The sequence below is a fragment of the Eptesicus fuscus genome, chromosome 13, assembly GCF_027574615.1.
Source record: "Eptesicus fuscus isolate TK198812 chromosome 13, DD_ASM_mEF_20220401, whole genome shotgun sequence".
Taxonomy (NCBI): domain Eukaryota; kingdom Metazoa; phylum Chordata; class Mammalia; order Chiroptera; family Vespertilionidae; genus Eptesicus; species Eptesicus fuscus.
The window spans coordinates 83,297,423-83,321,972 of record NC_072485.1 but is presented as its reverse complement, the minus strand read 5'-3'; the positions used below and the strand labels follow the sequence as shown (position 1 = coordinate 83,321,972).

General features: G+C 67.9%; 1 protein-coding gene across 2 annotated transcripts; it reads right to left on the bottom strand.

Moving 5' to 3' along the window:
• Nucleotides 1–479: 479 nt before the first annotated feature.
• Nucleotides 480–23,511, bottom strand: CTTN (cortactin). Of its 2 annotated transcripts, none has more exons than XM_054725255.1 (17): nucleotides 23,438–23,511; nucleotides 18,750–18,844; nucleotides 17,686–17,772; nucleotides 17,483–17,556; nucleotides 14,922–15,051; nucleotides 12,541–12,651; nucleotides 11,750–11,804; nucleotides 10,799–10,909; nucleotides 9,248–9,358; nucleotides 8,833–8,943; nucleotides 6,750–6,805; nucleotides 6,021–6,090; nucleotides 4,167–4,315; nucleotides 3,256–3,351; nucleotides 2,150–2,321; nucleotides 2,000–2,071; nucleotides 480–1,612 (listed from the first exon to the last, which is right to left on the bottom strand). In XM_054725255.1, exons 3-17 carry the CDS (start codon nucleotides 17,770–17,772, stop codon nucleotides 1,476–1,478), a joined length of 1,542 nt encoding a protein of 513 aa, XP_054581230.1. In that variant the 5' UTR covers nucleotides 18,750–18,844; nucleotides 23,438–23,511; the 3' UTR covers nucleotides 480–1,475. The 2 variants fall into 2 exon arrangements, with proteins under 2 accessions (XP_054581230.1, XP_054581232.1); XM_054725257.1 differs by having other exon boundaries at nucleotides 3,256–3,345.
• Between the last annotated feature and the right edge of the window lie 1,039 nt (nucleotides 23,512–24,550).

The following is a 24,550-nucleotide window of genomic DNA, read 5'->3' as shown; positions in this document are numbered from 1 at the left end:
GTTGGGGGGTCAGGGCCGCTTCCCTCCCACGGCTCAGCAGTGCTCAGTGATGGAGCGCCCTGGGCTGGCGCCCCCTGCTGGCTGCCGTGAGCAGTGCTGCTGTGCACAGCACAGCCCTGTTCTCTGGGGCCTGGGCCTCGAGGAGCTGCGGTCACAGGGCAGCTCGGCTGACCTTGCCGAGGCCCCGCCATCTCCCGAGGCCGTTCCTGTCCAGTAGCAGGCGAGGCCCTGCTGGAGCCGAGCCGGGAGGGCCCATCCCCGCAGCTGCGCCTCCTGGGGGGTTGGCCTGAGGGCGGGGAGCCCAGCTCTACCTCGTGCCCTTCCTCTGGTGCTCGCTGTGCCCAAAGGAAAGGAACCCCATTGCCTCGGCCGCCCACAGCCGACAGCGGGGTCACTGCAGGGTCAGGGTCGGGAGCTGGGAAGTGCATCCACCCCCCAAGTGGAACTTGGACCAAAAAATGCCAAAGCAAATCAGCAGCAAGTGGATCAAAAAAAGTTTATTTTGAATATTTAATTTAAAAAAATCATACCTATGAGGTGAGCTACAGAAACTCAGACACAGCTGCATGGAAACCCAGCCGAGTGGCGGACCGGGTTCTGCGGAAAGGCCCGGAAGGAAAGGCCGCCAGCCCAGCCGTCCCGCCTCCGCGCTCTCCAGGCCTGCGGACAGGGGCCCGGGCTCGGAGGGCAGGCGGGCGGCCCCCGGAGTGTCCTGGTCAGCGCACCGCTCCCCGCTCCACTTTCAGCCGCGTCGATGCATCGCATTTCACTGTCGCTTAGGCTGATCCTTTGGCAAACAGCTCGCCCTCCCGAGGGGCGCTCCTGCACTCCCGCGGCCCAGCGGCCACTTCTGCACGGCAGACACGTGTCCGCGCGAGGTCAGCCCGGGCAGCGTCCAGGCCTGGCCGTCCTGGGGCCGGGGAGGGCAGGCTCTAAGGGGCAGGGGACCCGCAGCTCGGGGACAGGCGGAGGCGTTAGGAGGTGGGGACCAAGGGCGAGACAGGGACAAAGACGGGGCCGTCGCTAAACTCGTGTCCTGTGGGACTTCACGCACACACGCGAGGCGTTTCCACCGAGGCTGAAGCTCACGTGCTTTCTAGAGCGTCCCTCAACTCGGGGTGTCTCCCGGGCCCATCCCTCCTCCGGGGCAGGGACTCCTGCCTGACCCCCAGGGCGTCGTCTCGAGTTTGCGCTGGGGTCTCCCACTGACCATGGGGGCGAGGACAGCATGTACTCAGAGGGACTAAGGTTCCCCAAGTGGCTCCACGTGACAGCAATTTGGCAAAAGGAAACACCCCAAATGCATAAAACAACCCCCAAAGTCCTCCCAGGGAACATGATTACAATATATTAGCTGATTCTGTGGCATAAACATTTTCAAAAGCGTCGGCGGAAATATTAAATATAAAAGCAACATGGAGCCTCCCCTCTTGCCCCGAACCCCAAGAGAGGCGAGGGGGCGGGGCGGGCGGCGCCTACTGCCGCAGCTCCACGTAGTTGGCCGGGAAGAGCCCGTACCGGCCCTTGCACAGCCCGCGCCACCAGCCGTCGTCGATCATCTCGATGTTGGTGATGATGTCGTCGGGGTCGAACGAGATCTCGTCATCGCCCGCTGGGGAAGAGGCAGAGGCCAGTGAGTCTCAGGCTCCCTGCCCCGCGGAGGAGGCTGCCCAGTGCCCGCTCCCCCCACCCCCACCCCCACCCCGGGGGCTGGGGTCATGAGGGGACGGGGCACCCAGGCAACTGTAGCTTCAGACCTCGAGCGGTTTGGGAAAACTGAAGGGTGTGTGTGTGTGTGTGTGTGTGCATGTGTGTGTGTGTGCGCGTGTGTGTGTGTGTGTGCATGTGTGTGTCTACACGGAGAGGTGGAATTCCTGTAACAAGTTATTTAACAGTAACGGACTTTTAAGGGCTGTAATAATGCTCTAAAGCGGGACCCCTCGGAGACGAGGGGCTGGCGGGAGTGAAGCCGGGCGCGTGGGCCGCCGCGGGTCCTCACCAGCCTGGTAGTCGTAGAGGGCGATGGCCGTGATGCCGAGGTCGTTCTCGTACTCGTCGTAGGTGTTCTCCTCTGGAAACAAGCGGACAAGGTGTGAGCGCGGGGAGCGCAGGGGCGGGCGCCCTCCCCGGCGCGAGCAGGAGCCCGTACCTCCCGGGTAGTGGCCCGGGGCCTCCGTGGACGCGTAGACGGCCTCGGGGGTGTAGGCCAGGCCCTGCTGGCCGCCGGCCTCCCGGTAGTCGGTGGTCTCCCTGCTGTACACGGGCTCAGGCTCGCTCACGGGGCCTCTGTAGCTGGGCTCGGCCTTCATGGAAGCAGCGTCCTGGGGAGAGACGAGACGTTTCTCACGCCGCCTGGGTCCCTGACTCTGACTTCTCAGTCCCGGCGCCGAGAACAGGCGGGGCCTGAGGAGGGGAAGCTCGGCCACCCATGGCAGAGCAGTGCTGAGGGCCGGTGACCCACACTCACACCCACACCCACACCCACACCCACGCCCTGCGGCTGAGCCACGGCCTGTCGGGAGCAGATCCTGCGTCACGGCCAGGCTGACCTCCTGGGCCGCCCAATTGGCTGCGGGGAGTCAGGGAGGGACCGACGAGCCGGGGTCCACAGAGCCCCTGAACTCCACGCTGTGGTCAGCGATTCTGACCAGGGTCCCCGAGGGCAGCGCGCGGTCAGAGGCGGGGTCACGGAGGAGCCGTAAGAGCCGGGCCAGGCACGGGCTTTTGAAGGAAGGTGACCAGTGTGGCTCGGACGGCCCAAGTGAGCCGCTGAGGCGGCAACGGAAAGAGGGCGCCGTCTCCGGGTCGGACGCTGGAGCCACTCTAGGGTTCAAGTGCCTGGGGCACATTTCCCTGGGTGGGGAGCAGACTGGGGGTAGAGAGGGCGTGGGGTTCACAGCCCCTGCGCTGAGGGAGCAGCTCACGGAAAGGGCCCAGTGTGAGGTGCCCAGGCCCAGGCCCTGCCCCGTCCCGCGGGGCTCCCAACTCGAGTCCCCGCGCCTCACCGAGTTTCGCTAGCGTTAGTCCCAAGGCCCCCCGAGTGATGGGCGGAGACAGGTGCGAGCACCCGGACAGCGGCCTCAGGGACAGAGGAGGGGGTTCAGGTGACTGGCGGGGAGCTGGTGGGCCCCCTGCGGGGGAGGGGGAGAGGCAGCCGGCTGTCCCCAGCGACCAGGGCGCAGCCTTGGGTCACGTGGACCGAGCTGGGCAGTGTCCCTGGGGAGCCAGGTCATCTGCAGAACGAGGGACACCAACCTCATAGACGGGGCTGGAGGGCGGCCTCTCGGGAGCCGGCTGGGGGGCGGGGGAGGCCGGCGGGCTCTGCCTCTGGGCGCGGGCTTGCTCCTGCAACTGAGAGGAGCGCGGTCAGAGCGCCCGGTCCCCGGGGGGTCACACGTGAGCCGGACCCCGCCCCCCCCCCCCCCCCCCCAGGGAAGAGCAGGTGTTAGGACAAGTCTGCCTCGCGGGGAGGCCCTGCGGCCACGGCCCTCTGCCGCCACCACAGGAGCCTGCTGTGTGCCTGCGGTCAGGGAGGGACCGCGGGACGCGGACCAGACGGTGGGGGCTGGGCTTGGCTGACGCTGCAACGCTGTAAGGAACGGAGACTCTTGGGGACTTTAAAACGGGGGAACGGCCCTGGCCGGTGTGCTCAGCAGTTAGAGCTCAGCCCATGCACCAAAAGGTTTGGGGCTTGATCACGGTCAAGGGCATGTACCTGGGTTGCAGGCTTGATTCCCGGCCCTGGTCGGGGTGCAGTCTGAGTGCGGGCGGCAACCATTCGACGTGTCTCTCTCACACTGATGTCTCTCTCTCTCCCCCCCTCCATCCCTCCCTCCCATTCTCTATGAAAAGCAACGGGGAAATTAAAGAGAAAGAATCTAAATGGGGTGAATGTTTTCCACGTGACGGACATGACTCTCTGGGGTCCAGAGGGCGGGCTGTGGAGGACAGCGGAAGGGCCTAAAGAGGCCGACGTCCAACCCCAGGCCCCGTGACGGTCCGGTCACGTGACAAAGGGACAGCAGCCGGCAGGGAAGGTGTGAAGTGGGAGGCGCTCCCGGGTTCGGCCGGGCCGGGCGTGTCACCCAGGAAGGACGCTCAGCGGGGACAGTGGGAGCCGCAGAGGAAGAGGGGGCAGCGAGCAGCCCGCCGCGTCCCTCACTCACGTCCAGCTGCCTGCGCGCCTCCTCCTGCTCCTGCCTCTCCTGGGCCATCCTCTGCGCCCGCTCGGCCTCCGCCCGCCGCCTGTCCTCCTGTTCCTTGTCCTTGGCCAGGTTCTCGAAATTAGCTCTGAGGTTGCTCGTCTTGCTGTTGGCTACAGAGGGGCGGGGACAGGTCCCCCTGACGTCAGACTCCGCCATCACCCGGATGGACAGCGTCCGGCGCGGTGACCAGTCCCACGGGAACCAGGCAGCCCTGAGCCGACCCACAGAGAGGCCCAGCTGCTGGCTCACCCGCCCCGAGGCCCAGCCTGCACCACGTCGACAGCACAGTCCACCCCCGGACACCAGGCGCTTAATTCCAAACATCACCGTGTTCTTACCACACACTCGGGGGAAGCCCAAATCCCGAGGGATGCCCCTGAGTGTGTGTGTGTGGGGGGGGGGGGGGGAGGGCACACCCCGTCTCATGGGGAGGGAGCTGGGGCGTCTGGAGGAGACACGTGTGCGACTGAGCTGCGCGCTGGGCTCACCGACAGCACGTGTGGGACGGGCATTTCCTCTGCACGGACCAACGGCCGAGGTATCTGCCTCCGACGGGAAACCCAGGTCCCGGCACAACCGGGAGGCCGGACACGGGCACCCGCTCCCAGCAGCTGCCGTCACACGACCCAGCAATAGGGCCACCGAGTGCCGAGTGCCGTCTGCCGTGGGCGGAGCTCGGCGCTCGGAAGGTCAGCGTAACTCAGCCGGCGCTGCCCAAACAAGAGCACGTGTGGCCCGCCCTGCGCAGGGGACGCCTCGGGACACACACACCCTCCCAGCAGGTGCCCCGGCGGAGGGCCTGTGGGCGGAGCACGTGTGGGGGTGCTCCCACCCACAGGCCCTGCGGAGGCTCGGGGGGCACCTCCTCTTCCCGGGGCGCATCTGGGAGCCCAGAGCCTCCTCCTGAACAGCAGGCTGCACGCAGGCGCGGCTGCAGGAAGTCAGCTGCCTCGGCTGAGGTCTGCAGGCCGCCCAGCACGCCACCGCCTGCATGGCTTGTGTGTGGTTAATATTGCGTGGAGAGTATCACTAAGATGTAATGGCTTTGCCTGGATGGTGCGGCTCAGCGGTTGACCCATGAGCCAGGAGGTCAGGGTTCAATTCCTGGTCAGAGCATAGGCCTGGGCTGTGGGCTCGCTGCCCCAGTAGGGGGCGTGCAGGAGGCAGCCCATCGTTTGTCATGATGTTTCTATCTCTCACTCTCCTTTTTCTCTAGGAAAAAAACACTTTTTAAACCCACATAATTACCATGTGATAGTTCTATCGTTATTAAGCAAGTTAACAAAACTTTAAATTTTCGCCCGGCAGAGCCCGACATGCGCAGACACTCTGGGGCCTGGGAGACCCCCGCTGCCCGGGTGCTGAGCCCCGAACCGCCAGGGCTGGGCGTCCACAGCGACCACCAGGGGGCACTCTGCCTCGGGTGTAACGACCACTTCCGATCAGTCACCTTCTCCCCAACTGAACTGTGCCCTCTGGGGTGCAGCCCGGCCCTGAGCCGCCCCACAGACCCCCGGCGGCGGGCGGCCTTCACGCGGCGGTCACTCGGAGGACAGACCCTGCGAGCCTGGCCGGCGGGGCTGCGGGACGGGGCCCTCCCTGAGCCTGGCCCAGCTGCGAGGAGGCCCTGCGGACACCGGCCACCCAGCTCCGCTCGGGAAAGAAGCCCCTGCCCGGGAGCCGGGGGCTGTGCCCTCCGACCGCCCGCCCGCGGGACTCACCCCCCCGGAGGCTCACTGGCAGCCGCGCCCCCGCCGCCGCCATGTCCTCCGCCCGCGCTCTGCCCCGGCCCCCGGACGCCGCGGCCTGGCTCACCTGCCTCCACAGGGACGGTCTTCTGGTAGGTGGAGGGCACCTTGGCCACGTCCTCGAAGGTGGAGGCGTTCTACGGCAGGAACGGAGGTCAGAGGGCACGAACCCACCCCCGTGGAGGCTCCGCCCTGCGCCCACCCTGCAGCCGGAGCCCACAGGCTTCAGGTCCCGGCTGCCCATTCCCCGAGGCGTGGGGAGCGTTCCGAGACCCACGTGCAGGGGCCCCACGAGGCAGGGCCCTCCCCACGGCCGGCTCCCGGGCGGCCCACCCGCACCCCCGCCGTCCGGCTGCAGCCTCTCCCCTCCCCCCCCCCGCAGGGGCGCACCGTCCCCCTGCTCCTCCCGGGGCTCAGCAGGCCTCACCAGGGCTCCTGCTCGGCCTCTGCGCCCGCCAAGCCCACAGGCCTCCCCACCACCCACCCAACTCCAGCTCCCCTCCCAGGCCGCCTTCCGTGGCCCCGTCACCAGCGGCTCAAACCACAAACCACCTTTACCTGGGCCAGGACCCGTGGCTCCCCCCCCCCCCGCCCACCCACACACACACACACACACTCAGCTAGGGACCCGCCGCCCACACCCCCGTCCTGGGCCGGGCGGCCCCAGAGGCTCCACAGGGACCCGCCCTCCCGACTGAAACGCCTGCCCTGTGGCAACACGAGCAGGCGCCCCGAGACCACGCGGGGCACAGGGGTGCTCCGGGAATTCCCGCGCCGCGCTGGGCTGGGGACTCACCTTGTCCATGCGGTCCTTCTGCACCCCGTACTTCCCGCCGAACCCCACGGAGTAGTCTGAAACGGGCGCACACCGGTCAGGGCGCAGGCAGGCGCGGCCGATGGCAGGCGCGTGCCAACAGGCCCAGGAACAGCCCGAAACGCACCCCGAGGCGCCTTCCGCACGCGGGTCCGGCGGGGAGAGGCGCGGGCAGGCCTCGGCGTTCCCGGGAGGGACAGCGCCCCGGACGCAGCGCCCCGGCAGTGCAGCCCCGCTCCGCGCACTGAGCGGGCTCAGCTGCAGGCCCCCCGCTTTCTGAAAGGGACCCACGGGCATCCACCGCCAAGCGCCCCAGCGCAGCGCGCTTCCGGGCAGGTCCCCCCGCAGCCCGGGCGGCTCTGGGGTCACACGGAGGCGGCGCCCTCCGGAAACACCGCCCACTCGGGGCAGAGCACCAGCGCAGGCGGAGCTGACACCCCAGGAGCGCTGCCAGGCCCCCCGTGGAGGCAGGGGTCGGGCCGAACCAGACTGCCGCTCCGCCCCGCACAGGCGGCTCCTCGGTGCCTCCCTCGGGAGCCCAGACACCCCACTCAGACACCCCACTGCAGACACCCCACTCAGACACCCCACTGCAGACACCCCACTCAGACACCCCACTCAGACACCCCACTGCAGACACCCCACTCAGACACCCCACTGCAGACACCCCACTCAGACACCCCCCTCAGACACCCCACTGCAGACACCCCACTCAGACACCCCACTCAGACACCCCACTCAGACACCCCACTGCAGACACCCCACTCAGACACCCCACTGCAGACACCCCACTGCAGACACCCCACTCAGACACCCCACTGCAGACACCCCACTCAGACACCCCACTGCAGACACCCCAGACACCCCACTGCAGACACCCCACTCAGACACCCCACTCAGACATCCCACTCAGACACCCCACTGCAGACACCCCACGCAGACACCCCACTCAGACACCCCACTGCAGACACCCCACTCAGACACCCCACTGCAGACACCCCACTCAGACACCCCACTCAGACACCCCACTCAGACACCCCACTGCAGACACCCCACTCAGACACCCCACTGCAGACACCCCACTCAGACACCCCACTCAGACACCCCACTCAGACACCCCACTGCAGACACCCCACTCAGACACCCCACTGCAGACACCCCACTCAGACACCCCACTCAGACATCCCACTGCAGACACCCCACTCAGACACCCCACTCAGACACCCCACTCAGACACCCCACTGCAGACACCCCACTCAGACACCCCACTGCAGACACCCCACTGCAGACACCCCACTCAGACACCCCACTCAGACACCCCACTCAGACACCCCCCTCAGACACCCCACTCAGACACGAGCCAGGGTACGCGCTGGACGACAGGCGCGCTTCACACACACAAACCCCAAAGGTGGGGGGAGGGAAGGGGGCAGAGGCGCCAGACGGGGCGGGGCCTCGCCGGGACTCCCCTCGCGGGTCTCCTCCTGACCGGGCCCCACAGCGCCGCCGAGTCCTGCCTCTGGGACCGGGACCCCGAGACCCCGTCTGCCTCGGAACCAGCCTGACACCCAACATCCACAGCGACAGCGGGAACGAGAGGAGGCAGGAGGGTCGGAGCCGCCGCGCGGCCCGGGAGGAAGAGCCCACGCCGGCCTGGCCTCGGGGCTCCCGGACTCACTACCCCCCGCCCCCCCATGCTGCGGAGCAGAGGACACGACTGCGCGTGGAGAGACGCGTTCCACGCAGCGTACACGGCAGTGCCACGGGCCCTCGGGGCCACACCGCCGCCCACGGACGGGCCCGTGCCCTCAGAAAGCGCGGGGCAGGCGTGGCCCTGCACGGACCGCGGCGCTTGACCACCCAGGGCGGCTGCACCGCGAGGGCAGAACCAGCGCCAGACACGCCGCGGGGAGGGGCGCCCGGGCCACCGCACAGCGGCCCGAGTTCCCTCAAAACCGGGGGGCGGAGGGCAACCCCAAGAGGGACGAGGCCGCCCCAGCTCCGGGAGCACGGCCGGCACACACAGCCGGCACACACGGCCGGCACACGCGGCGCCGAGACGTACCTTTCTGGGAGTCGTGCAGCTCGGGCTTCTCCTGGTGGTCCCAGCCCAGCGCGCACTTGTCCTGCCGGTCCGTCTGCACCCCGAACCTGCCCCCGAAGCCTCGCGCGTAGTCTGCGTGACACACAGCACGGCCGCGTGAGCCAACGCAGCGAGGGCGCACGTCCCGCGCAGTGAGCGTCAGCCACCGCCCGCCCGCCCGCGCCTCCAGGTCTCTGGCCGACGGGGGTCATTGGAGGCGGCCTCCTGGGGCCTCGGGAAGCGACCCAACCGGCAGCAGGGCCGGGGCGCGCCCAGGCCGGGACACCGGAGCCCGGCCCGGTGTGCAGGCGGGCGGGGCGGCCTGAGGGCGGCCTGGACCCACAGGAGGCTCCGCGCTCGGTCCGCTGCCGCGGGGACAGGAAGGAAGGGCGGGCACCTTTCTGGGACTCGTGCTTCTCCGTTTTGCCTTGGTACTCGAAGCCGACGGCGCTCTTGTCCACCTTGTCCTTGTCGATGCCGTACTTGCCGCCGAAGCCTTTGGAGTAATCTGCGGACGAGGGCACGGTGAGCGCGGCTCGGCAGGGGCTTCCGTCCCCCAAACAGAGCCCTCGAGGCCCCGGACAACGGAGGACATCCAGGCCCACTGTGTGCACCGGGGCGGCAGCGGCAGGGCAGGCCCGAGCGCCCCCTCCCCTGGGGCAGGCGATGGTCGCTCACTGCACAGCCCGAGCCGGCAGCCACAGCGGCTGCACCGCCCACGGGGACAGGACACCCCTGAGCACTCACTCCCGCCTCGGCTCCGCGCCGGGCCGAGTCGCGGGAACAGTTACTGCTCGCAGGTGGGGCACACGATGGGCAGAGCGCCCCGAACGCCCTACTGGTGCTGCAGACCCCAGGACCCCCCACGTTGGCTGTGCTCCCCAGGCCCCCAGGCCGCACCCACTGCCCTGGCCGCAGGGAGAAAGGGAGCAGCGCACACAGCCAAGGCCCCGGGCTCCTGGAGACGGGAGGACGCGCAGGGCGGGGCTGCGCACCGAGGGCCGGGAGGGGCTGGGGGAGGGCGGAAGGGAAAGTGACCGGAGCAGGTGGAGGGCTGAGCAGCTCCTCAGGCCCACGGCCGTGCCCCCAGAGACATGCTGCCCGGTGTCTCCCGTGCTGGTTCTGCTTCTCTTTTTAAAACCCTTTTTAAAAGACGTGAACGCTCGATTCTTAAGTGTTGGCAATTATTTTTAAAATGTAAACACGCAAGAAAAGAGAAAATACACTTTAAAGTGTAAACATGCGGCCAAAACAAACACTGCACAACACCCAGCCAGCAGGTGCCCTGCGGGGGGCGGGGGGGGGGGGGTCCTCAGCCCCGACAGAGGCCCCAGTGACAGTTCCCAAATGACCGTCGGCGGGGCCTCCGGGGAAGGGAAGCCAGGGTCCGGGGACGACCCGGCAGCCACCAACGTTTAAAGTCAATGTGTCCTGAGTGCGCGCGCGCATGTCAGACCCCGTGTGAAAACACCACTCCATTCCATTCTCAACATCAAAAAACTGGAGTCCGGCCGGCGGGGCTCAGTGATTGAGCGTCGACCTAGGAACCTGAGGTCACGATTCAATTCCGGTCGGGGCACAGGCCCAGGATGCAGGCCTGATCCCCAGTGTGGGGCGTGCAGGAGGCAGCCGATCAATGACTCCCATCATTGATGTTTCTCTCTCTCTCCCCCTCTCCCTTCCTCTCTGAAACCAACAAAAATACACTTAATATATGTGTATTTAAAGTAAACATAAACTTCTATTTTTCCAATTGGAAACCACCTCAACTCTACACTCAAAGAGGACACGTTAAACAGATGACGGGATCGTCACACGACGGACGACAGCCGTTGTGAAAGCGGTGAACCTGCTACGCCGGCCGCAGGACACGCCTGGGGGGAGGGCCCGGGCCATCGGCACGGTGGCCAGAGGGGGCCGGGAGGACACTCCCGGGCGGCGGGCGCACCTTTCTGGGACTCGTGCTTCTCCGTCTTGCCCTGGTAGTCGAAGCCCACGGCGCTCTTGTCCACGCGGTCAGCCTGCACGCCGTACTTGCCGCCAAAGCCACTCGAGTAGTCTGGGGAGACAGGAGCCCGAAGTCAGGACACCGTCCCTGGGGTTAAGCTAAGTCGGGGTTCGAGTTACCAGGAGGCCGAGCACACATTTTAAAATGCACAAGAGGCGTCCGGTGTTACACGAGACACGGGCCGCCGGGCAGGCAGGTCCCTCCGGTCAGAAGACGCCGCAGGCCCGCGGCAAGTCGGCGTGTGCGGAGGCCCTTCCAGAAGCGGCCCGCCCACCCCACACGTCCACACCCGGCGGCACGGCCGAGTCCACACCCCGAGCGCGTCCCTGGTCACCTGCCGACACACGAGGCAGGAGGGCCGGCAGGTGCTGGGAGGAGGCGACACGCTGGGGCCGTAGCAATGGCTCTTGGCCTGGCCGGGGCTGCTCGGTGCGCGTCGGCCCGCACACCACAGGGTCTCGGGTGTGATTCCTGGTCAGGGGCACGCAGCTGCTTGCCGAGTCGAGCCCCGGCCCGTGTGGGCATGTGCGGAAGGGGACCAACTGTGTCTCACGTCGCTGTTTCTCTCTCCCCCTCCCTTTCACTCTCTCTAAAAATCAGTGGAAAAAATAGCCTCAGGTGAGGATTGAACAAAACGAAAATTAAAAAATAATAAAAATAAAAAAGGCTCTGAGAGGAGCCTGACCTAGGAGTCGAGGCCGAGCGGCGCAGTGGCGTCAGGATGGGCCTCGGGCGGCACTGCCCAGAGACAGGCAGGCGTCGTGGGGCCCTGCGCTCAGAGGGCTTCGCGGGCGCCGCACAGCAACGGCACATGGCGGGGCCTCGCCGTCACATCATCCCACACGACCCGCCCTCCCGCCCCGGGAAGAGGCCGCCGCCTCTCCAGCTGACCTGTCTGGGAGGCGTGCTTCTCCGTCTTCCCCTGGTACTCAAAGCCGACGGCCGACTGCGGACGGGGAAGAGGGAAACGCGTGTTACACGTCTCGGAACAGACTCGGAATCCACAATACGTACGAGATGCTTAGACACACAAACCACGTTTTCTGAACGTGGATTCCCTAAGCCAGTGGCAGGCCTAAGGCCAAAGCGCTGGTGTCTGAACCCGCATCCCACACACCGCTCCCAGCCCCGCCCGCTGCCCGGGCCGTGGGGGCCGCTGCGCTGGCGGCTCCACACCCCCCGCCCCTCGGGAGACGCCCCGCCAGACTCGCTTCTCGGGGGAGCTCTGCCCAGAGCAGCGTTAACACGGCACGGGCACGGGGCGCCCCGCACAGCCCAGGAGACGGGACTAGCTCCATCCCACAGACCACACCTGATGGGGGCGGACAACACCCGCTCCAAACCCAGGCTCGAGCGCTGGGACGGCAACCGGGCTGACCAAGCCCCGGACGGCGCCGGAGCCCCGCGTCCCACGCCGAGCACAGCGCCATCCGCAGGGCGGGCGGCAGAAACTCCTGGGCAGATCTAAGGGGCCCCGGCGCCCTGGTCCGGGGGGGGGGGGGGCAGACGCAATGCAGGGTTTCTGCACCGAGGACGGCCGGCGCTGACCCTGCCTGACCCCAGCCGTCCCCTCGGACCAGCTCGGGGGCTCTTCCGTGTCACCTCACAGGCCCAGGGGACACGGCGTGGCGGGCAGCGAGGCTGACCTGAGGGAGCTCCCCTGGCCCCCCGACACCACTCACCTGGTCAACCCTGTCCACCTGGACGCCGAACTTGCCTCCGAACCCGCGGACGGAGTCGACCTGCGAGCAGTGCTTGGAGAGCTTCGCCTGGTACTCGTGGCCGACGGCCGACTGCAAGAGCGAGAGCAGCCTCAGACCCCCCGCCGCGGCCGCCCTGCCCCGTCCTAAGTGGGACCCCCGCCCCATTCTAAGTGGGGCCCCCGCGCCCGTTCCAAGTGGGGCCCCCGCGCCCGTTCCAAGTGGGGCCCCCCCGCCCGTTCTAAGTGGGACCCCGTTGGTGTGGGCGTTCCTCACTGAAACACCCTGACGGGGAGGCCAGGGCAGGGCCCGCGGGGTCTCGGGAACGGCCCCGCCCAGGAACCCGTGTCCAGGGAGACTGGGCAGCACAGCCACTCTGCTCACGGGGACATTTCACGCCACGCGACCCAGAATCAGGAGGAAAACACTGACTGCGGACACACAGGAACAGACACGCGCTTCACGCAGTCCGAGCCCAGCCAGCGTCAACTGAACTTGTGCCCTCCACCACCGCCCCCAGCCGCCCGCACGGCCGGCCGGTCACAGCGCGGCCATCCCCACTGACACAGCAGCCGGCTCGGCCACCTGCTCAGTCACCCTTGTCTGCCAAGCAGGGAACCCCGGCCTTCCACACGCTTCCCACCCCGCGGGGCCCCATCCCCGGCCCCCGGGAAGGAAAGCCCCTGCTGAAGCCCACCGGGCACTTACGTGGGTCTGCGCCCTCCGGGCTGCGAGGCCGGTCAGCAGCCGCCTCGGACCCAGGCCCGTAAGCAGGAAGTGTTACCCCCAACCCAGCGGCCCGGCCCCGCCCCGGTCAGAGAGCAGTGGTCATGGACCCCCTCAGGGACGGCGAGGACACGTGACGTGGCTGACGTGGGACCCGGTGCAGGTCACTCCAGGAAGTGCACGGCTTGGGCAGCGCCCACGGCTGCCGGGGACAGCAGGCCCACCCGGCACCCCGGCCTGCGGACCTGGCAGAGCCGAGCGCGGGGCAGCCCCCCTGCTGATGCCCGCAGGCTCCTGAGCGACCCCTCCCGTGCGGGCAGCAGGTCGCACTGTCGTCGCTTCCCGGGTGGTTCTGACGCCCGCAGCCGACGGCCGTGCCCGGGACCCACGGCTCTGCCACCTCGGGGGCGGGGGCTGTCCACGCAGAGCGCGCACAGCAGCCCGGGAGGCCGTGGACGACGGGTTCCCAGCATGGCCCTCGCCACACAGACACAGACGTGTAGAAAGTGGTCTGGAAGCGTGGCCAGGGCGACAGCAGGCGAGCCCCGCTTTCTCACGGACACAGACCCCCAATCTCCTGACCGGAGGCTGTCCCCTGGGCGGGGCCTGCGGGGCCCCTGGGTCTAGGACGGGGCTGAGGCGTGGTCCGGCGTGTGCACACGGCGCCTCGGGCCCGAGGAAGCACGTGCACGCGGACTGCAGTGCGGACGGCACCCGCCGCTCGCGCCTCGGCCACGCTCCCCTCACAAATGTGCCCCAGATGGGTTTACTCTGTTTGATCTTGGGGGGTTTATTTGTGAGCACACGGGGCTGCCTGCTCGCGCCACTGAAAGCCACAGACTGCTCCCACTTTCCGGCCTGGCACCGAGACTCGGAGAGCGACAGGCACGCCGCCCCACGGCCCTGTCTCTTTCCTGCAGCCGGGCTAATTCTGGCCGTGGTTTGGGGCCACAGCCCGTATCTGCTCTGCGGTGACAGTGAGCATTGTGACACAGCTGGGACGCCGAACCCGAGCCGTGCCCGGGGACGGCGTGGAATTACAGAGCAGAACCCGACACCCGGTCGGCGCGGCTCACGCTGCCCAGGCCGGGCCACCTCCACCGGGACTGGCAAACCAGAAGGAGCTGCCCGACTGCGGAGGCCCCGACAGCGCCCCGCCCCCCGCGTCCTCTCGGGGACGCCCCCTCCTGAGCGGCCCCCCCACAGCACTGTCCTCACTGAAGCGCTCGGCACTGCGGGCAGCAGGAACTGGCATGGCCTGCCCACGGCTCTCACAGGGAGTGCCCTGCCCCCGTGGGCAGCGACCTCACGCCCAGGGCCAGGCGCTCTGGGAAGGCCAGAGGGCACGAGGGCGTCGGCACTGTCGCCGGGCCGTGCCCGAGGCCCCGGGGCTGGGTTGTCTCTGTCCCACCCCCCATGTGGCACGAGGCAGGCGCACGCGGAACTACGGGCGGAGCGACGCCAGCTCCTGGGCCCCTCCTGTCCGGCCCAGAGCTGGGCCTCCCTGCCCCTCGGGCCCGAGGGCTCTCCGCGGCGGAGCGCGGTGTGAGCAGGGCCACGAGGGACCGGGCCGCTGCTCCCGGCACAGCGCACCCTCAGCCACGGCCTCCAAGCCTGTTCTCACCAACGGCACTCACCTTGTCCATCCTGTCCTGCTCCACGCCGAACTTGCCGCCGTAGCCGTGCGAGGCCCTGGGGCCCGTGGCCAGCTCCTTCTCCTTGAGGCTGCGGTGCTCCTGGTACACGTTCTCGCGCAGCTTGTGGATGCTGCGGGCAGGGCGAGGGAGGTCGGACCGCGGGCACGCCTCCTCCTCGGACACACGGCCGGACAGCGCCCGGGGTCCCCACCCGCCCAGGGTCCCCACCCGCCCTCCCTACGGTCCTGCTGGGCCCGGGCAAGGCCTCCTGGGGAGCAGGTCTGGACCACACGGCGTCCCCACACGCGAGGGGGGCTGCCCTGAAACGTGCCCGCTCCGGTCACCCGAGCAGAGCCCTCGCCTTGATGAGACCGGCCAGGAGACCGGCCAGGAGACCGGCTGCGAGCGTCGCCGGGCAGAGGAGGAAGCCGTCAGACCCCCCCCCCCCCCCCCGGGGCCCTGGGCCTGCTGGGAGCCCAGGGACACGGCTGAGCCCCCCGACCCCAGCGCTTCCCACATCCGCGGGCGCAGCGAGGGCCTGCAGAGGTTCCGGCCTAAAAGCCACAGGTTACCGAAACGCCAGGCCGGAGCAGCCGTCCCACCAGGAGGCCCCAGAGGCGAAGCCACCTCCCCCAGGGCCGATCTGCCCGGGGCACACACGCCCACACACCCCCACACCCCCCACCTCCCACACCGGACAACAGTCCAACGGTGACCAAGGCACAGCAACGTTCCTAAAACCCAGGAGGCCCCGCACCGAGGGCCGTCCCCCGCCCCACGTGTCCTCTCTGAGTTCCCGCCAACCCCACACGCCTCCACGCTCGGGGACAGAGCGAGACAAGGATGGGCGACTTAACCAGTCAGAGCTCAGCCTAACCCACGGCCTAGCCCGCGGCCCAACACTGCGCCAGCCCCGCGTCAGCACCCCGGCCCAGCGCTCCGCCTGCCGGCCCTCGACACGGTGAAGGGGCTGCGGGCCGGGGTGGCGTGCGTCCAGGAGGGGACCGTGTCTGAGAGCCGCCGGGACACTCCTCCCGTGGGGGACGCGCTGCGAGGGCACCGCCAAGCAAGGCCAGCTCTCCCTCCGATGACCCGAGCGGGTCGCCTGGCCAGATGGCGCCGTGCTCAGGGAAGGGAGGGCCCCCCTGAACCAGCGCAGCCGCAGTGGAAGTCGGGGCGCACTTGGCCACGGGAACCCCCTGACAAGAGAACCACGCGCAGAGCGGCAGTCAGGCGGGGCCGCCAGGAGCAAGGGCACCTCGCGCCCTGCGCTGAGCGGCTCACCAGCACCCAGGCTCGGATTCCGCCCTCGGACCCGACGCCCAAGGACAAAGGAGTGAAACTGGTAAAATCAGGGCGACGGTGCTTCAGGTCTCGGGGTCCAAAGCCTCTCCTGGGTTGGAAACCTGCGCTCGGCCGAGCCGGGTTAGCGTGAGTCACGATAGAAGCCACACGTGACACGTGGGCTCCAGAGATGTGTGTACACGTGTGTGCCCATGTGCACAGATGCACACAGATGCATGCATCACGTCTCACATTTCTAACGTCCGAGGGCACCCTCAGTCCATCAGCGAGGTGACTACACTTCACCTGCAGGGCCCCCTTCCCCCCGACGTCCTGCAGGGCCCCCCCTTCACCCCGACATCCTGCAGGGCCCCCCTTCACCCCGACATCCTGCAGGGCCCCTTCCCCCTGACGTCCTGCAGGGCCCCTTCCCCCCGACGTCCTGCAGGGCCCCCCCTTCCCCCCGACGTCCTGCAGGGCCCCCCCCTTCACCCCGACGTCCTGCAGGGCCCCTTCCCCCCGACGTCCTGCAGGGCCCCCCCTTCCCCCCGACGTCCTGCAGGGCCCCTTCACCCCGACGTCCTGCAGGGCCCCTTCCCCCCGACGTCCTGCAGGGCCCCTTCCCCCCGACGTCCTGCAGGGCCCCTTCCCCCCGACGTCCTGCAGGGCCCCTTCCCCCCCGACGTCCTGCAGGGCCCCTTCCCCCCGACGTCCTGCAGGGCCCCTTCCCCCCGATGTCCTGCAGGGCCCCTTCCCCCCGACGTCCTGCAGGGCCCCCCCCTTCACCCCGACATCCTGCAGGGCCCCTTCCCCCTGACGTCCTGCAGGGCCCCCCCCTTCACCCCGACGTCCTGCAGGGCCCCTTCACCCCGACGTCCTGCAGGGCCCCCCCCCTTCACCCCGATGTCCTGCAGGGCCCCCTCCTGCAGGGCCCCCCCCTTCACCCCGACATCCTGCAGGGCCCCTTCCCCCTGACGTCCTGCAGGGCCCCCCTTCACCCCGACATCCTGCAGGGCCCCTTCACCCCGACATCCTGCAGGGCCCCTTCCCCCCGACGTCCTGCAGGCCCCGCTTCCCCCTGACGTCCTGCAGGGCCCCTTCCCCCCGACGTCCTGCAGGGCCCCCCTTCACCCCGACATCCTGCAGGGCCCTTCTCCTGCAGGGCCCCCCCTTCACCCCGACATCCTGCAGGGCCCCCCTTCACCCCGACATCCTGCAGGGCCCCTCCCGCCGCCGTCCCGCAGGCCCGCGTCACGCCCACCCCGAGGCAGGCTCACTTGATGTGCTCCTGGTGGCCGGACCCCTGCACGGTCTTGGCGCCCCATCGCTGCTCCTTCTCGCTGACGTCGTTCTGAAAGGAAGAGTGACGCGTGGACCCCAGGGCCTGGCTCTCAGACAGACAGACAGACCAAGAAGCTCCCGAACCAAAGCCTCAGGAGCCCCGCTCAGGAACAGGAAAGTGGGGTGCACGGGGACTCACCTCGAAATCGGGGTCGGTTTCCCAGTCGTCAGCACCGCCGTCGTCCTGGCTGATGGACACGGCGTGGCCCGCCGAAGCCTTCCACATCTGCGGGGCAGAGCGGGTCAGGGCCCGGGAGCGGCGGAGGCCACAGTGCGCTCTGCCCAGCACCGCCTCGGCCCTACTGCGGCCCCACCGCGGCCCTAACGCGGCCCCACCGCGGCCCTACCACGGCCCCACCGCGGCCCTAACGCGGCCCCACCGCGGCCCTAACACGGCCCTACCGCGGCCCCAACACGCCGGAGGGCTGGGAGCGCTAGGACCAGAGGGCCCTCGTCATCCCTGCGCCTGAACGACTGGGTGGCAACAGAATGGCACAAAGGGCGTGACCACGGCCACCACGGCTGTCCAGCGGCACCGGAACGTTCCAGAAATGGTCTGGCTTCAGACCAGGTGAGAAACCTTTCTGGAAATAAAGCCGTGTGTGCGCTTCCCTCCTCCGTCAGAAACCCAGATCTGGCCTCGGAGGTTGAGCGTTGACCTATGAGTCAGGAGGTCACGGCTCGATTCCCGTCAGGGCACAGGCCTGGGTTGTGGGCTCGATCCCCAACGTGGGGCGTGCAGGAGGCAGCCAATCCATGATTCTCTCTCATCATTGATATTTCCATCTCTCTCTCCCTCTCCCTTCCTCTCTGAAATCAATACAAACATATTAAAAAAGTAAAAATGTAAAAATGAAGCAGCAGCTGCCGAGGGCCATGGTTTGCCGGCTGTATCTGTCTCCCGGGGCGCACACCTGCGGCCGGCGGCTCCTACCCGCGGCTCCAACCGCTGAGGACGCGGTCAGACCCAAGGGCCACCGTCTCTGCCGAGAAGCAGGAGGCCGCTGCCCCGAGGCAAAGGGGAGAGCAGAGGCTCTGCCTCAGGCGTTTCAGACCCGCCAGGCCCAGGAGCGGGGCCCAGCCTTCCAGGGGGCGGGGAGGGGGCGGGGAAGAGGCAGCTCGGCTCCTCCTCCTCTCCCCACCACCCGGCAATCTCCTCCCTTTCTAACCAGGGGCCTCACTGGGAACTTAACTTGCACACACCTTTCTTCCTGCGGAAGGCGGACAGCTGCTCAGAGAACTCTGTGGAACGGCAGGGATCCGGTGAGCAGTTCCCGGGCATCCGGCGAGGAGACCGCCTGTGGGGAGGTTACGGGAGAAGGGTGTCTCTCTGTCGCACGCGCTCCCGGCCTACCCCTCTGACACCCCCAACGGCGAGGTTTCCCACATTTCCTCACCAGCGAGCTCCCTAAGAAACTAAGGAAGAGGCTTGCAAAGCTGTGACTGAGCTTCCCGCAAACCCACACGACCGCCTCCGCGGCCAGCACCGGCGCCTTCCCAGGGGTCGTCCACGCTCCGTTCACCCACCCGACAGCACAGCTCCGTCGCCGCGAGCTTAGGGGACCGTGACGGAAGAAGGCGCTCCCCGAAGGGATCGTCCGTGGCCAGGAGACACCCGGCGGCATGACTGCTCCGGGGATGCACCAGTGGGCGGCTCAGGGCGCAGAGAGCCGGCTGCACCCCAGGCCGGATCTGGTTCCTGCGCCGAGACCAAGGCTCCGACTGCCCCGCCCCGACGCGCACCGCACCGCTGGGCAGCACGGAGCAGGGGCAGGACATGCCCCGGCCCAGGAACGAGCCAGCCTCAGGCAGCTGGGCGTGAACTGGCCGCTGCAGGGCTGGCCTGCTGGCCGTCCCCGCACTCCATTTCCTGCCTCTCCCCCAGCCCCCTCTAGAGACCCCAACTTGTGTGGGCGGCTCTGTCCGGCCCTGGCACTGCAGTGACGGCTGCCATGGCCAGCATCTACCATTACCCAGGAGCCACCGGTGACGGGCTCAGTTCTACCAGTTCATCACTTCTCAACACTCGAAACTTAACATAAAAGCACAAAAATAGCTGCTAGAAAAACGGAAACCCTGGGTGCTCCTGGGCTCCAAAGATCATGCCCCCCGCCCCCCACTCACACCACACACAACAACTCACTCAAACGTGTCTAACCGTCTGAGCTCAGACGGCTCCACTCTTACTCACAGGAAAACAGGGCACACGTCTCAGCGGTCTGACCTTCACTTGGGCAACAGGTCCGGGCGGGAAGCGGAAAACGCGGACACAGCGCGGGACTGAGCGCGTCAAAGGAAGTGCCAAGGAGGCGAGGGAAGCCGCCGAGTGGGAAGCCCGCGTGCCGGGACACACGGACCTGACAGCTCAGAACAAAAGGACACGAGCCACGTCGTACAGGCCCAACAGGCTCTCCCCGAGGACACTCGGACGGATAAGCTCCTAGACACTGAGTGTCACTAACCACCGGGGAAATGCGATCAGCACCACAGTCCACGCCTGAACCCGAGGGAGGGCCAGGGCTGCGCTCAGGGGCCGAGCATCGACCCGTGGACCCGGAGGTCACAGTTCCCAGTCACGGCACAGGCCCGGGTGGGCATTCAGGAAGCAGCCGATGGATGGTTCTCTCTCATCATTGGTGTTTCTCTCTCCCTCTCCCTCCCCCTCTGAAATCAACAAAAATACACCTTAAAAAACAAACAGAACGCAGACGAGTTTGTAAGGTGTGCGTAAAGGAGAAGCCCGCGTACTGCTGCTGGGAACGGGAAATAAACCAGGCTGGCAGTTCCTCAAAAGTTCAGACGTGGAGTTACTACCCGACCCTGGACGGACGCCCAAGAGGAATGCAGCTGCCGTCCACGCGCCGTGCCCAGGAATGCTCGCGTCCAGGGCTCACCGGCCACGGTGCAAACCCCAAGGGCGGGTTATGTAAGACACGGCGCGTGCTCCGCGCACACAACGGAGTGTTATTTGGCAACAGAAAGCAGTGACGTCCTGACACACGCTTCAACATGGATGACTTGAAAACACGCGTGTGAGCGAAGCCAGCGGCAAGAGGCCCCGTGTTACACAGCCCCACTGCTATGAAACGTCCAGAACTGGGGAGTCTGCAGGACAAAAGGTAGACTCGCCTCATGTTGGGGAAGTGGGGGTGCGGCTGTCCCGGGTTTCTGCCTGCAGTGATGAAATGGACCTAGGATGGATTGTGGGGTGCTCGGACAGCTCTGTGACAGGGAAACACTAGTGCATCGGGCCCTTTAAGTGGGGGAGTGTATGGTATGGAATTATACCTCGATCAGGTTGCTACCAAAAAGCAGTTCAGAAAGCATACCTCGCCCACCGTTAATCCATGAATGGCACCCGTCCTGGCACCGGCACCGGCACCGGCACCAATTAAGGGGGTGCAAGTGTGAGTGAAGCAGCCCGCAGTCCTACAAGCAGAGTCGCCCCCCCCGCCCCCCCCTCCCCCGCGGGAGAGCCCGCTTCCCATTCACCTCACTACGCAGAGGAGCAGACACCAGACAACACGAGGCCGAGAAGCCAAAGCCGTCACCGCCGTCACCACAGGGCCATCCCCAGCCGCACTCAGAGGACTCCCTCCCCGCTGCCTCCGGCACATTCACTCCGTTTCCTCAAATACCAGCCGGCACAGGCCTCAGAGGGCACCTGGCCACAGAGGACACCTGGCCACAGAGGGCACCTGGCCACAGAGGACACCTGGCCACAGAGGGCACCTGGCCTCAGAGGGCACCTGGCCACAGAGGGCACCTGGCCTCAGAGGGCACCTGGCCTCAGAGGGCACCTGGCCACAGAGGACACCTGGCCTCAGAGGACACCTGGCCACAGAGGACACCTGGCCTCAGAGGGCACCTGGCCTCAGAGGGCACCTGGCCACAGAGGACACCTGGCCACAGAGGGCACCTGGCCACAGAGGACACCTGGCCACAGAGGGCACCTGGCCTCAGAGGGCACCTGGCCACAGAGGGCACCTGGCCACAGAGGGCACCTGGCCTCAGAGGGCACCTGGCCTCAGAGGGCACCTGGCCACAGAGGACACCTGGCCTCAGAGGACACCTGGCCACAGAGGACACCTGGCCACAGAGGGCACCTGGCCACAGAGGACACCTGGCCACAGAGGGCACCTGGCCACAGAGGACACCTGGCCACAGAGGACACCTGGCCACAGAGGACACCTGGCCACAGAGGGCACCTGGCCTCAGAGGGCACCTGGCCACAGAGGACACCTGGCCACAGAGGACACCTGGCCACAGAGGACACCTGGCCACAGAGGGCCCCTGGCCACAGAGGACACCTGGCCACAGAGGGCACCTGGCCTCAGAGGGCACCTGGCCACAGAGGGCACCTGGCCACAGAGGGCACCTGGCCACAGAGGGCACCTGGCCTCAGAGGACACCTGGCCACAGAGGGCACCTGGCCTCAGAGGACACCTGGCCACAGAGGACACCTGGCCACAGAGGGCACCTGGCCTCAGAGGGCACCTGGCCTCAGAGGGCACCTGGCCTCAGAGGGCACCTGGCCACAGAGGGCACCTGGCCTCAGAGGACACCTGGCCACAGAGGGCACCTGGCCACAGAGGGCACCTGGCCTCAGAGGGCACCTGGCCTCAGAGGGCACCTGGCCACAGAGGGCACCTGGCCACAGGGAGCAGCCCCCGAGGGACTCCCGGCGCCCAGGACACTGGGAACTGCAACTCCGCTCGCTCGGCCTCTTTCTGAGCAACTAGCCGGGGCTGGGACCCAAGGTCGCATCTCGGTTCGGTCCATGTGAGCCCGTGTTGGCGCGGGCTGATCCGGGTCAGCGCAGCCCAAGAAGCAACAATGAACGCATCGACCAGCGGAATTGAGGTTTCTCCCCCCCAAAACCAATCAAAGCTTTAAAAAGCGTTTAAAGGTGCCTCCCCTGAGTCCCCAACACCCTCCCGAGCCCCGTCCCTGGGACCAAGCACCAAGCCTCTGGGCCCCGCCTGCCCCCGGGCCGCCGGGGGAGCTTCCCGAGCAGGGCGGGCGGCTCCGGCGCCGGTGACTCACCGCGGTCCACCCGCCAATGCGGGCCGGGGAGGGGCCGGCGACCACAGCCCTCCGGCCGGAGGGGGAGGGGGAGGGGAGGGCCAGGCGGTCGGACCGGACGGTGAGCCCGGGGCCAGGTCGGTGCTGCGCCCGGACGCGCGGGGAGAGCGGGAGGGAGAGGCGCGGCGGGCCGAGCGGAATCCCCCGAGGCCGCACGTCCTCACCTGAGCCTCCGGCCCGGGGGCGCCCGCTGGGCACGGAGGCGATCGGAACGGGAACCCGAGAAAACCCGCCAGCACCTCCCCGGCGGCCCCGGGGCATTTCACTGACCGGGCTGCCCCTCGGCCCGGCCCCTCCCCGCCCCTAGGCCCCCGGTCCTGGGCCCCCGATCCCGATCCCGAACCCCCTTCTCCGTAGGGCCCTCCCTACCTCCACCTCCTCGGACCTGCGGCCCCTTCCCCCTCAGACCGAGCCCTCCCCTCCCCCTCCCCGGCCCCCCGCACCCCGCCCCCCTCCCCCCGTCCCCGGCCCCCGGCCCCCCGCACCCCCTCCCCCGGTCCTCGGCCCCCCGCCCTCCCCCGGCCCCAGCCCCCCGTCCCCCGCCCCCCTCCCCCGGCCCCCCGCCCCCCGCACCCCCTCCCCCGGTCCTCGGCCCCCCGCACCCCCTCCCCCCGTCCCCAGCCCCCCGTCCCCCGCACCCCTCGGACCCGCCCCCGGTCGGGGAAGCCTCGCCCGCGCCCCCCCCCCGCGCCCGAAACCGCGAGCGGAAGAGCGGCGGGACCGCGGCGGCCGCAGCTTCCTTCCCGTTTCGGGCGGCGGCGCCCAGCGCGCAGGAGGGACCGCCCGGCGGAGGCCGCGCCGCTCACCGCGAGGCTCGGTCCGGCCGCAGGTCCCGCTCCCGACGATCCCGTCTCTCCCGGCGCTCCCGGGCGCCGCTCCACTTCCGGTTCCGCGGCGGGGGCGGGGCCGCATCCGGGTCCCGGGAAGGCCCGCCCGGCCACTCGGGGGCGCCGCCGGGCGAGGCGCCGGGAGCTGGAGCGCCGACGCGCGCGGAGGGGGCTGCCGAGACCTTGGTCCGGGCTCCTGGCCCTGCGCCCAGGAAGGGGCCGCCAGGCCGGGGCGGTGCCTGGAGCCCCAGGACTCCCCACCGGTGCCTGCCCGCCAGCTGGCTGAGGGGACGGGGGCTTCCCCACCCGCCATCTCCTGTCCACCCATCCCCCATCCCACCCATTCCCCATCCCAGCCATCCCATCCATCCCCCACCCCACCCATCCCCCATCCCATCCATCCCCCATCCCACCCATCCCATCCATCCCCCATCCCACCCATCCCCCATCCATCCCCCATCCCATCCATCCCCCATCCCACGCATCCCCCATCCCACCCATCCCCCATCCATCCCCCATCCCATCCATCCCCCATCCATCCCCCATCCCATCCATCCCCCATCCCACCCATCCCCCATCCCATCCATCCCCCATCCCATCCATCCCATCCATCCCCCATCCCATCCATCCCCCATCCCATCCATCCCCCATCCCATCCATCCCCCATCCACCCTCCATCTCATCCATCCCCCACCCCCATCCACACATTACCCACATGTCTATCCTCCATTCATCCACCAACCCTTCCAGCCACTATTCATTCATCCATCCATCCGTCCACCCATCACCCACACATCCACCCTCCATTCTCCCACCAATCCTTCCATCCATCCATCATCCATCCATCTATCCCCCACCCCATCCACCCATCACCCACATGTCTATCCTCCATTCATCCACCAATCCTTCCATCCATCCATCCATATCCATCCATCCATCCATCCATCCATCCATCCAGAGAAGGCAAGATACGGGCCAGGGATAGAAGGTCAACAGGACAAAAATGGAGGATCTGGAGGAAGGGCCGTGTGCTTATGAGGCTGGGAGGTCATGTCGAGGTCGACGGAGCACAGCAAGGACCTTGGCTTTTAT